At 57.0% G+C, this 12,613-nt stretch overlaps 1 protein-coding gene across 2 annotated transcripts; it reads left to right on the top strand.

Annotated features, from left to right (window-relative positions):
- The first annotated feature begins 536 nt into the window (after window positions 1–536).
- SRD5A3 (steroid 5 alpha-reductase 3) lies at window positions 537–12,410 on the top strand. Of its 2 annotated transcripts, none has more exons than XM_062198818.1 (5): window positions 537–765; window positions 5,762–5,904; window positions 6,732–6,938; window positions 9,648–9,782; window positions 10,540–12,410. In XM_062198818.1, exons 1-5 carry the CDS (start codon window positions 545–547, stop codon window positions 10,797–10,799), a joined length of 966 nt encoding a protein of 321 aa, XP_062054802.1. In that variant the 5' UTR covers window positions 537–544; the 3' UTR covers window positions 10,800–12,410. The 2 variants fall into 2 exon arrangements, with proteins under 2 accessions (XP_062054802.1, XP_062054803.1); XM_062198819.1 differs by lacking the exon at window positions 537–765 and adding an exon at window positions 1,567–2,057.
- Window positions 12,411–12,613: the final 203 nt, after the last annotated feature.

The raw sequence follows: 12,613 nt of genomic DNA, 5'->3' as shown, positions 1-12,613 counted from the left end.
CATCCAGCTCCCTGCTAATGCGCCCGGGAAGCACACACGGGGTCTTGGCACAGATCACGGGGAACGTGTATAATGAAAAGCTGCGCGTGGGGTGGCCCAGCGGGTAAAGCGGCTGCCTGTGGCGTCGTCTGCATCCCATACGGGGCGGCGGGGCGCAGCTCCCTGCTAATGTGCCTGAGAAAGGCCCCGACGATGGCCCAGGTGCTTGGGCCCCTGCACCCACGCGGGAGACCTGAACCGAGGTCCTGGTTCCTGGCTTCCGCCTGGCCCAGCCCCAGGCGTGGCGGCGCTCTGGGCAGTGGAGATCCCTGGCTCCCTCGCTCTCGGCCCCTCTCTCCACTGAAGATCCTGCAGGTGCAGGCCGCCGCGTGGCGCTCGCCGGCCTCTGCGTGCTCCGCAGCGCGTCCACCCACCGCGGGCCGGCCGGAGCGGGTGCGGGCGGAGCCGGCGCGTCCCCGCCCCGCGGCCGCGTCACCGACGTCCCGCCCCGCACACGGCGGCCCGCGGCGGCGGCCGGGCAGCGCGGAAGCCGGGCGCGCGGGCCATGGCGCCCTGGGCGCTGGGCGCGCTGTGGGCGCTGAGCCCGCTGCGCGCGCTGTGGCTCGCGCTGGCCGCCGCCTTCCTGCTGGTCCTGCTGCTGCAGCTGCTGCCGCCCGGCCTGCTCCCTGGCTACGCGCTCTTCCAGGACCTCATCCGCTACGGGAAAACCAAGCTCGGGGCGCCGCCGCGCCCAGCCGTCTGCCGGGCCTTTGATGTCCCCAAGAGGTAACGGTGCCCCTGGCGCCAGAGGCGCAGCCGGGGGACGCGGAGCGACGGGTGGGCTCCTGCCCGCGGCCGCGCGATGGCCCTGGGGACGCAGTGGCCGCGCGCCCGCGGACGCCAGGGAGCGGCCGCACGGAGCCTGGAGTCTCCACGGAGGCTGGGTTGCCGGCCATCGCCCGGAATGCGCTCTGGGCTCGGCGCCTGGGCGCGTGGAGGCGAAGGCGACGCGGCCCCTCGGTGGCAGGCAGCGCGTTGGGGGCGCGCCGCATCCCGGGCCCGGGTCCACGGCTTGCAGCAGATGTCACCCCCAAGTTCAGGGCACGGTCTCTTGGCCTCCAGTGTGAATCCAGGACGTGGGAGGGAAGGGCCGGCCGCGCCCTGATCTGGGGGAGCGGCAGAGCGGCGTCTTCTCTAAGATTCGGCTCAGATCGGCGTTTGACCGCGAATCCAGACCGTGTGTGCACCCGGCGGTGGCATTGATGCCCACGTCCGCAGACCACGAGAGGACCGAGCGGGCCACCCCCCGTGAGCAGAACGGGAGTGAGGCCCTGGGGAAACTAGGTGGGAAGTTCCTGGAAAACAAAAGTTTTCATTCACTTCTAGTTTTCTTCCTAATCAGCTCCCTCCTGTACATGAATTTCTAGATTTTTGCACCACAATGAACTCATCTTTGAATTCCATTTCTCAAGAACGTTGGGAACCATCCCTGTAGTCGTGTGCAAGGCAAATTGGCCAGACTCTTTTTTTTTTTTTAATATTTATTTATTTGAAAGGTAGAGTTTCAGAGGGGGGGGGGGGTTGGGTTTGGATCAAGATCCAGAGATCTTCCATCCGCTGCTTCACCCCCCAAACGGCTGCAATCGCTGGGGCTGGGCCAGACCGAAGCCAGGAGCTTCTCCCAGGTCTCCCATGCGGGTGCAGAAGCCCAAGCACTAGGGCCATCTTCTGCTGCTTTCCCAGGCCACAGCAGAGAGCTGGATCAGAAGTGGAGCAGCCGGGACTCCAGCTGGGACCCACAGGGGATGCTGGCACTGCAGACGGAGGCTTCACCTGCTGTGCTACAACACTGGCCCATTCTACAGGTTCTTTTCTAAACAGAAATGGGCTGCCAGCCTTTCTGAGGTTGGACTGCGTACTTCCTTTTCTGCTCTGTGGCAGTTTATTTTCAGAATATTGGAAGGGGTGCCCATGTCCCTGGAGGAAGGAGGAGGAACACACTTGGTGCCTTGCCCTGTACAGGGCTGTCGTGATTGGATGCTCTCTGGGCTTCTTGTGATTGCTACTGTGTTGAGAAGGTACACATCCAGCCAATAATGAAAGCATTTTTTTCCAAAGATTTATGTATTTATTTGAAAGTCGCAGAGAGACAGAGAAAGATCCCCAAATGACTGCGGCAGCCACAGCTGGGCCAGGCCAAAGCCAGGAGCCTGGAACTCCATCCAGGTCTTGCACATGGGTTCAGGGACCCAAGCACTTGGGCCATCTTCCACTGCTTTCCCAGACACATTAGGTGGGAGCTGGATTGGAGGTGGAGCAGCCGGGACTCGAACCGGTGCCCATAGGAGATGCTGTGGGTGTTGCAGGTGGCAGCCTAACCCTCTGTGCCACAACACCGGCCCTGAGTCTACAGCCGCTTTTATGCCTCTCTGCATTTTTCCAAAATGTCCTCACTAACATCTATTTTGGTACAAAAAAAAATTTGCATAGTTTTCTCATGTCGGCCATTTCCGTGAGCATTTTGAAGCCCCCTCGAAGGCGATGCCTCCTGCATGTATGTATCTTTCCCCGTGTAAGCTTCATGACAGACCTGCCCTCGCTAGAGATGTGACACTCAGAAGAGGTCCCTTGTCCCGAGCTGCAGCGCTGGCAGGTGGCCTAGAGGCCTGTGGGAATTCAGGTCCCAGGCTCCAACCCCCTTGGCACTCTCTTGGTTAATCCAGATTTGCCACTACTTGGTAACCTGAACCTGGAGACTTACAGTTAAATGTTTTTCCTTATGCAAAATGTAGTATCGGCTTAGCAATGACAATAAGACTATAATTTCTATTCTTAAGAAATAGGCAGCAGGCCGGCGCCGTGGCTCAATAGGCTAATCCTCCACCTGCAGCGCCGGCCCACTGGGTTCTAGTCCCAGTCGGGGTGCCGGATTCTGTCCCGGTTGCCCCTCTTCCAGGCCAGCTCTCTGCTGTGGCCCGGGAGTGCAGTGGAGGATGGCCCAAGTGCTTGGGCCCTGCACCCCATGGGAGACCAGGAGAAGCACCTGGCTCCTGCCTTCAGATCAGCACAGTGCACCGGCCACAGCGCGCCGGCCGCAGTGGCCATTGGAGGGTGAACCAACGGCAAAGGAAGACCTTTCTCTCTGTCTCTCTCTCTCACTGTCCACTCTGCCTGTCAAAAAAAAAGAGAAAGAAATAGGCAGCTGGCAGTCACAGTTCTGCACGTACGGTAGTGCTTCGGTGTTGTTGAGATCAGTTTTCTTCCTAAGGAAGCAGGAATAAGGCCTTAAATCAGTTCCTAGGATGTTTGCACTGCCCTGTCTGCTAGGGGTGGTTTTTCTTTACTTTTTTGTTGTTGTTGTCAAGGTGATGATTGCTTTGCTTTGCTTCCTTCTGGTTCCAGGAGTTTTGAGTTCCTAGAAAATCTAAAAAACTAGGTGACCTGGAACGGGAGATCCAGCACTGCCAGTGTGGAAGGAAGCTCTTCTGTTTCTAAAATTTCCAAGTGGCTCCGGACAGTGTGGAAGCGCTGAGGTTGCTATGGGCCCAGACGGCAGAGAGACGGCAGAGAGCGGCCTGAACTTTCTCCCCTGGAGTCCAGGGGGTCCCCGTGGGTGGGATGCAGACGGGGAAGGGAAGAAAGCCACGTCTCACTCTGACTGACCTCTCACCACCAGATCTTGTCAGCTGGTGTGTTAGAAACAGGCACCACCGTATCACAGTGCGGTGTCGAGTAGTTGTGCCACCTGTGGGTCAGCATCGTTGGTTTTCTTGGTGTCACTCTGCGGTTAATTCTCTGCCTTGGCAGGTTCCAAATCCAGCAGTTTACCCAACTGTGGATGGAAAACAAAAAATGTGCATCTCTACGGAACACGTGCAGATTTTTCTTGTCATTACTCCCTAAACAATACACTACAGCAACTTTTTTTTTTTAATTTTTTTTTATTTTTTGACAGGCAGAGTGGACAGTGAAAGAGAGACAGAGAGAAAGGTCTTCCTTTTGCCGTTGGTTCACCCTCCAATGGCCGCCGCGGTAGCGCGCTGCGGCCGGCGCACCACGCTGATCTGATGGCAGGAGCCAGGTGCTTATCCTGGTCTCCCATGGGGTGCAGGGCCCAAGGACTTGGGCCATCCTCCACTGCACTCCCTGGCCACAGCAGAGAGCTGGCCTGGAAGAGGGGCAACCGGGACAGGATCGGTGCCCCGACTGGGACTAGAACCCAGTGTGCCGGCGCCGCAAGGCGGAGGATTAGCCTAGTGAGCCGCGGCGCCAGCCTACAGCAACTTTTTTATGTAGCATATTTTATTTATGTAGCATAAGCCATCTAGAGATGACTTAAAGTATACAAGAGGCTCTGTGTAAATATGAGGGTGCTTTGGAAAGTTCACGCAATAAGTATGAGTTTATTTTGATGCAAAAAAAAAAAAAAATAGAAACCCACACATAGTTTTGTCACAGTAGAGGCATTATGAAAAATCCATTGCACCAAAGGGAACTCATCTCAGTGCTTCTGCAGTCACTATTCCTGTCGCCTAGGAAGTCGCTGCCCCAGGCGGCCGAGTCCGTCCTGTACCGCCCACCCCCAGCCACCTCCCTGCACCCTCTCTGTCCCCTTCCCCGGCACTGACTGTCCCCCGAGAGGTCCCTCAAGTCCTGGACTGGCCACCATGCTCCACTCCTGGAAGGCTGCCCACCACCTTCTGAGTGCTAAGTGTTTGTGAAAAAAACGGAGTAGGTTAAGTGGCCACTTCAGAAACCAGCAGCCCGCTTCCCAGGAGTCCACGCGCTTGGCTGGGTTCTAGGAAGGCATGGGTTAAAGACGACCTGGAACGTAACCCAGGGTGGCGATTGACCATGAAGCCATGAGCTTCTGAGAAAACCGGTTTTGAGCCTGGAGGTGAGAATGACTCTCTTCACACAGCTTAGGGGCTGTTGTGTGGCCACCTGCCTGTGTGTGGCCCCGGAGCAGGTGCACTGGTCCAGTTGGCTCCCAGCTGCAGCACCAGAGATGGTCAATGAAATGAACTTCCTGCAGACTTGGGTCTCATTCCCAAGATGAATGTCTCGTATAGGCAGTTTGTTTCAAAAACCCCCAAACTCCAAAACCTTCCTCCCTGTGGCAGGAAAAGTATAGGGAAGTGGGCTTCATGGGAACCTGTTAGTGAAGTGACCTCACTTCGGCAAATCAGGATCGTCTTTCACATTAAATGGACATTGCCAGGTTAAATCGTATTGGTTTTGTGCTTTGGGTTGCCTTAGGTTTGTAAACAGCTCCTGTACAACACAGACCCCGAGAGACCTGTAGGGAGCCGCTTCCTTCCTGGCTGTAGGATTGTGCTGCTTGTCGTGTCCTAGCAAAAGTGACATAGCTGAGTCCCGATTGAGAAAAACACCATCAGAAGCCCTCGGAGGGTTCCCTGGAGCCCTGGGCGGCTGTGCTGGTGCGGTCCTGGGCTGGGGAGCCGCCGTGTGGCCGCTGCTGCAGTGTCGCCCAGGGTTCTGAGACCTCGCACGTGCTCAGCTGTGCCAGCACGAGCCAGGCTGCCATTTGCAGGGTCCCGCCAGCCCCTGGTGGGGAGCGGAAGCCCCGTCTGCCACCCAGAGATAAGAGAGGTTGGAACTGACCTCAGTGTAAATTTCCCAAGGTCGGTTGGGTGCTTGTTAACCTCAGAGAGGCCTCCCAAGTTCAGGGCGTGGTCATCTGAGCATCTTTAGGAATGGAGGAAAAAGGTAAAAACGCGGTCTTCTGCCCGACACCCGCCTGACTGGGTTCCTCCCGCAGGTACTTCTCTCACTTCTACGTCATCTCAGTGCTGTGGAACGGCTTCCTGCTTTGGCTCCTCACGCAGTCTCTGTTCCTGGCCGCGCCACTTCCACACTGGCTTCACGGCTTGCTCAGACTTCTGGGGGCCACGCAAGTGCAAGGTAAGGACTCCCCGGCCCATCACAGCCCGTTGCCCGGCTCCTGCCTGCCGACGCTGTTCTGGGCCTTTCTGGCCTGACTGAGCACAGCCTGGGGAGGGAGCCTGAGGGCCACCGGAGTCGCACTGGGTGGCCAAGGCCACATCCCCAGGTCCTGTGCTGCCAGCAGACCAGAGCCCCGCCCCTGCCGACTTCCCTGGGCTGGCGCAGCACTGGCTGTTCTCCCACACTTTTAGAACTGTTGATAAATTGATGAAGCAGTCGTTCTGTGTGCAGGGGACAGCTCTCAAGCGTCCCCCGGGTTGGCCTTGAAACGTGTATTGGCTCTGCAGTTCCGGCTGCGGTCACATCTCGGAGATGCGAGAAGAATCAGCTTTGAGCACGGGGAGAGACTTGCCAGGGGGGAGGCTTTGTGATAGGGCACAGCAGGGTGGATTGCAAAATTCTCCACACGCCCGCCCGTCTCTCTCTTAGCCATTGCTCAGAGTTGGAAGCAGGTTTCCTGGGGGCGGAGCTGTGTGAGGCCAGCTGGAGGCACCCCCCAGGCGCACTGTCCCCTAACAGCATCCTGAAAGATGTAGGGCTACATTTCGCTGGCCTTATCCCTCTCTGGCTCCATGGTGCCCGGGGCCCCGGCTCCCACCATGTGGAGCTGCCCAGGCCCTCCGGGAGCCTCTCCCTGGCCCTGGTGCCTACCTGGCTGCCAATGTGGTGCGTGCACAGCCTGGGACAGGACGCAGGTGCTGGCCCCAGCTCTTGGGCCCCACTGGCTGCTGGGGTGGGGGGGCCGGGGGGTGCAGGGCTGCCCATGCCTGTCCATCGCCTTGCAGGGCCAGCAGGCGGCGAGGGCGCACTGTCGGCACTGCTGGTGCTGGTGTGCGTGTGGCTGCACAGCGCACGCCGCCTCTTCGAGTGCTGCTTTGTCAGCGTCTTCTCTCCAGCTGCCATGCACCTGGTGCAGTACTGCTTCGGGCTGGCCTACTATGTGCTGCTTGGCCTCACCGTGCTCAGCCAGGCACCGCTGGACGGCCACCATGGTGAGTGGCCCCTGTGACCTAAGGCTGACCCGGGGTGGAGGGGACTGAGCCCGAATCAGAGGAACCAAGAGTAAGGGAGGGACAGCCCCGGTGGGGAGGTGGGTGGGGCGCCTGGGGTGAGCAGGCCTGACCCTGGGAGGGAGGGAGGGAGCTGGGGCACTGCTCTTGGTCCCCTGGCTGTCACCTCACAAGGGAGCTTTTCTTCCAGGGCCCGGCCTGAGGGGAGGAGCTGAGAAGGCTAGGAGACTGGGTCTTCTTGGAACACAAGCTTGGCCTTTGTTTGCAGGGTGCAGAGCTAGTGGGGCTTTTGTTATACTTGGGGGGAGGGCTGGGCCGCCTAGTGGACAGAACCGTGTCTCTGCACCAGCCTGTGTGTTCCCATAGAGAACGCGTGTCATTTGGGGGGACTGAGATGGGGCTCCCCTCGCCGGCGTCCCTCAGCCTGGACCCCAGAGAGCCTGCGAAGGCTTGGGCCTTCCTCGTGAGCTGAGGACATGCGGGGAGTGAGCTTGTGCCTCGGATTGGAGTTCAGCCTCTCTCTCTCTCTCTCTCTCTCTCTCCCGCTGTCGCACATCCTCTGTGGCTGGAGAAAAGACTTATCGCTGACCCTTCTCCACCCGTGAATTATTTATAGGCTCCAGTCCCTCAGCCCGCATCTCCCCATCCAATTCCTCTGAACCTCATTGGGTGTCTCTTTCCTGCCGGTCTTGGCCGTGACATTCAGCCGGCGCCGTGGGTACCGGGGCGTGAGCAGTTGTTCCTGGTGAACGGTACTGGGTTCCTCGCCCACGGGGACTTTAGAAAGCATGTGGGTCACCCACTGGCTCTCGGGCTGTCAGTTGCTGTTGTCACGGGCTCTTCTGTCTGCAGCTGGACCCCTCTTCCCTGCCCTGTGATGGTCAAGGCGAGACAGCAGGGCGCCCCCACCCCACCCCGCCATGGCAGACAGTCCTTTCCGAAGCTGTTTTTTCTGTTTCACCTGCTTGTCTCTCATGAGGTCACCTGGGGGCTGGTGTTGTGATGTAGCAGGTTAAGCCGGTGCCGTAACACCCAGCATCCCACACTGGAGCTCCGGTTTGAGTCCTGGCTGCTCTGCCTAGGATCCAGCTCCTTGCTAATGCACCTGGGAGAGCAATGGAGGATGGCTCAAGTGCTAGGGCCCCTGCACCCATGTGGGATTCTAGGCTCCTGGCTTCAGCCTGGCCTAGACCTGGCCATTGTGACTATTTGGGGAATGAACCAGCAAATGAGATCGATCGATCTCTCTCTCCCTCCCTCCCTCCCTCCTTTCTATGTCTCTCCCTCTCCCTATCGATCTTTCAAATACATTTTTTAAAAGCTTCAAAACAGAGGTCATCTAGGGTCACCTGGGGCGAGCTGGTGTTGCTAACTCAAGGGGAGACAGCACATCGCAGCATCTGCCAGCCGTGCCGTCCAGAGAAACAGCCTGGGCTTGGGAGAGCCTGCCCAGCCTTGATCTGGCTCATTTCACCTGTCAGGGCCCCGTCAGGAACTAGGCTGGCTCCACCAAGTCCCTGTACAAGTGAGGAGGAGGGGAGCTCCAGAAAGCCCGGGGTCCGGCTTGGCTCAGGGCCGCCTTGTCCTGCGTGCCGGCAGCAGTGGCTCATTAGCTCGGCACTCAGGACGTAACTCATGAGCGACCCAAAAACTCAGTCCCACGCAGGCCAGGCCCTCCCACCTGCTGCTGGCAGTTCTGGCCTTGTGCAGATCCGCCTTCTCCTGTGGGCAGTTCCTCTGTGTTTGCAGCGGAACTCGGCCCTGCCTTGAGCTCCCAGACCCTCGCTCCATCCTGCCCTGACTTAGCCCCTGAGGCCCATCCGATTTAAAACCGTATTTTCCAGATTTTATTTATCTTCTAAAAATACCTTTTGGTTAAGTTGGTAAATATCAGAAGACTAGGGTTGTCTCTGTAGAGCACATTGCTAAAACAGGTTCACGTGGTGGCCCGTGTGGAGTCCCACTCGCTGGCCATCACCTGCCAGTCCCACCTGCCGGTCCCACGGGGAATAGCGTTGTGTTTGGTTCTCCTCCTGGAGTCAGCTCTTTGGCCTCAGGCCCCTGCGTGTTGTCAGTGCACAGCTTTGTTTCCCGAGTCAGGAGCTGGGTTGCGGGTGGGTGTTTGCCTTAGTGATGGAGATGCCTGTGTCCTAGGTCAAGGTGCTGGGGTTCCAGTCCCAGCCCACTCCTGCCAGTGCTGTTCCTGGTAGTTCAAGTGATGGGATCTCTGCCATCCATGGGAGACCCGGATTGAGTCCCTGACTCCTGGCTTGACCCCCTACTAGCCTCAGGGTCCCTGGCCACAGCTGGTCACCCCAGCATTCTGCACTCAGGATCTCCCTGGCCACAGCTGGGATGGTAGCTCGGGAAGGGCTTTCTTTAGAAAGCGTTTTCCTAACAGCTAAACACAAGGAAGAAGACTTAAAACCAGGCTTAGCGCTAGACACAACCGGCGGTCTCACTGCGCAGGAAGAGAGATGGCGGGAGCTGGCCCCGTGCCTGGGGAGGCTGTAGTCCCGGGGACCGTGTCTGCCTGCTGGACTTGGGGGTGGGCTCGGGATCCTCCCCCTCTCCCTTCCCGAAGGCACAGAATAAGGGGATGGCCGTGTTCTGCTGATCGTGGTTCTGTTTTGACTGCCCGAGCTGCTGCGCTGTCGCGGGCATCCTAACAGTGCATCCTTACCTCCGCAGTCTACGTGATAGGGAAGAATCTGCTGAGGCAGGCACGCTGGTTCCACATCCTGGGCGTGCTCATGTTCGTCTGGTCGTCCGCCCACCAGTACAAGTGCCACGTGATTCTCGGCAACCTGAGGAGGAACAAAGCAGGTGAGCGCGCACGCTCCCCGCCGCCGCGTGTGGCTTGCAGCCCTCGGACTGAGCTCCGCGCCTTATTCTGTGCCTTCCTGCAGGAAGCGCTGCTTATTATTATTATTATTATTATTTTGCAAGATCAGGACTCCTGGGTCTTGCTCTTCTCACTTATCAAAGGAGAGCCTTGCACTGAAAGTCTCTGACGTTCTGTGCTGTGCCCACGTGTTGGGAGTGCCTTGTGGAGTTAGCGTTCCTGCAGGATGAGTATCCGGCCAGCCAAAGCCGAAACACTCGAACTTCGAGTTGGCTTGTGCTGATTTAGCCCACCTTCTATTTCCATGAGGGCATTTTAAATATTAAAGTAATGGAATAATACATTAAATGTGCAGAATGGAATAGCGATATTTAATATGTCCTGAATGCTTTCTTCCTGCCAGTCCCTGCACTGAGCGCTTAACATTCACAGCTCCACAGCACCCAGGTGCAATGGCCACCATCTCATCCCATCCTCACTGTACACTTCTGCCGAGGCACGGTGAGGGGACGCGGCTCATCTGCTAGATGGGAGAGCCAGGACTTGAACCCGTGCCCATCTGATTGTTGGAGGGACCAGCTCTCCTTCTGTGCTTGGGAACAACGGACAATGGAACCCGAGCACGCGACAGCTGACTGCGTGCTGGGTTGACAGTGGGGGTGTGTGATGACTTTTGTGGGTAAGTCTCTGGGGAGCCCGGGAGGGGTGAGATGCTAACGCTGTTCTTTCCCGCACCAGGGGTGGTCATTCACTGTAACCACAGGATCCCCTTTGGAGATTGGTTTGAGTACGTGTCCTGCCCCAACTACCTGGCCGAGCTGCTGATCTACGTGTCCATGGCCGTCACCTTCGGCTTGCGCAACCTCACCTGGTGGCTGGTGATCGCCTATGTCTTCTGCAGCCAGACGCTGTCCGCCTGGCTCAGCCACAAGTTCTACAGAAGCAAATTCGTGTCCTACCCGAAGCACAGGAAAGCGTTCCTGCCATTTCTGTTCTGAGAGCTCGGGCTTGACGCACGCGCACGGTCTGCAGACACAGGGACGCGTCCTGCAGAGCCATCGGAAGAGCCGAAGGGTCGCCTCTGAGTCAGCAAAGCTTTGCTCCTCAAAGAAAATGAGTGTGCATGATGTCTTCAGCGAAGACATGTACCTCTGGCCTACCTCCCAGGCACGGGACCCAAAGGTTGCAGGCAACTACACGTGTGTGCGTGCACACACAGGAAGGGAGGCCTGGAAACTGTTAGGGGAGGCTTAACTGGACTATATCATGAGCAGAGTGGTAGGGACTCAATAAATGTTACATTTCCGTGGAAGCAGAATGCCCTTTGGAAGTCACATGAGCCTGTAACCTTGTGCCACGTGCTCCCCAAGGGGTTTGCAGGTTCACACGTCACATGGAAGCCAGTAACCGCTCCCGCTCATCTGCCTGCACGTTACAGCCCGGCAGCCAGCTGTGGTGCCTCTCTCCTGGCCTTGCTTCAGAACGTTAGAGCCTTGGGAAATGACCCCGGGTTTGAGTGAAAGCCTTCAGGAACGTGGCCAACACGCTCCTGGTGGAAGCCATGTTCTGTAGCTGCTCGGGTTGGGTTAGGGGCCACCTGAGTCTGTTTCAGATGACAGGAAAAGCAAGGAGATCTAGGAATAAAGTTTACACTTACAAGAGTTTATGTTAAAGAAAGACACTCCCGGTTATAAGTGCACCGTGCAAAAGCAAAACCAGATCCTAAAAATCTTGCAAGTGGCAGTAAAACTGTGCCTTCGCACCCCTGCGATTTCCTGGCCTACCGGGTAGAGTGTCAGCTCCGCCTTTTGTGTAGCTGTCACGTTATAGTCTACCCAGAACTGAAGTTTTGCACTTAGTGCCCCTTGCTCTGGGGAAGGAACCTCATCATGAACCAAGCAGCCATCAGATCCAGAGCCTTAAGAGTATCTGCCCCTTAAGTAGCAAACCGAAGCCAATGCACTAAGATTCCTTTTTGCCTGACTTTACTTTTTTTATGACTTATTTATTCAAAAGGTAGAGTTACAGAGAGAACGAAAGAGAGCAAGACAGAGAGCTTTCATCTGCTGATTCACTTCCCAAATGGCCACAGCAGCTGTGGCTGGGCCCGGCTGAAGCCAGGAGCCAGGAACTCACTCTCTCTGGGACTCCCACATGGGTGGCATGGGCCCAAGCACTTGGGCCAACTTCTGTTGCTTTCCCAAGAGCACTGGCAGGGAGCTGGGTCACAAGTAGAGCAGCCAGGACTCCAACTGGCACTCGAATGGGATGCCGGCATCGCAGGCAGAGGTGAACCTGCTGTGCCACAGCACTGCCTCCCCCCCCCCCCCCTTAACTTAAGTGCCTGCATATATCAAAGACCATCCTAAAGCTCTCGAAGTTACTCTGGGGTGACATTTCCTTCCCCATCAATCAAAGATGGACCTGATGCCAGTCTGTTGGAATAAATGACACACTCATTTCACTCATCATTTAGAGTTTACCATGTTCAGGACCAGGACCGAGGAACACGACTATTTCTATATCAGAAATGCAAAGCAGAGCACTGTGTCTGCAAGTGTCCACGCAAATGGCATGCATGATGCAAATAAATTATTTGGAGTGTGTATTGGGAGGGAGGTCTTTTGCTCTTTTTATTTTTTTAATTTTTTTTATTTATTTATTTGAAAGAGTTACACAAAGAAAGGAGAGGCAGAGAGAGTTCTTCCATCTGCTGGTTCACTCCCCACTTGGCCGAAACAGCCGGAGCTGGGCCGATCCGAAGCCAGGAGCTTCTTCTGGGTCTCCCACATGGGTGCAGGGGCCCAAGGAC

This window comes from Lepus europaeus, chromosome 8 (genome assembly GCF_033115175.1).
Source record: "Lepus europaeus isolate LE1 chromosome 8, mLepTim1.pri, whole genome shotgun sequence".
NCBI classification, from domain to species: domain Eukaryota; kingdom Metazoa; phylum Chordata; class Mammalia; order Lagomorpha; family Leporidae; genus Lepus; species Lepus europaeus.
This window is presented reverse-complemented; position numbering and strand designations above follow the sequence as displayed.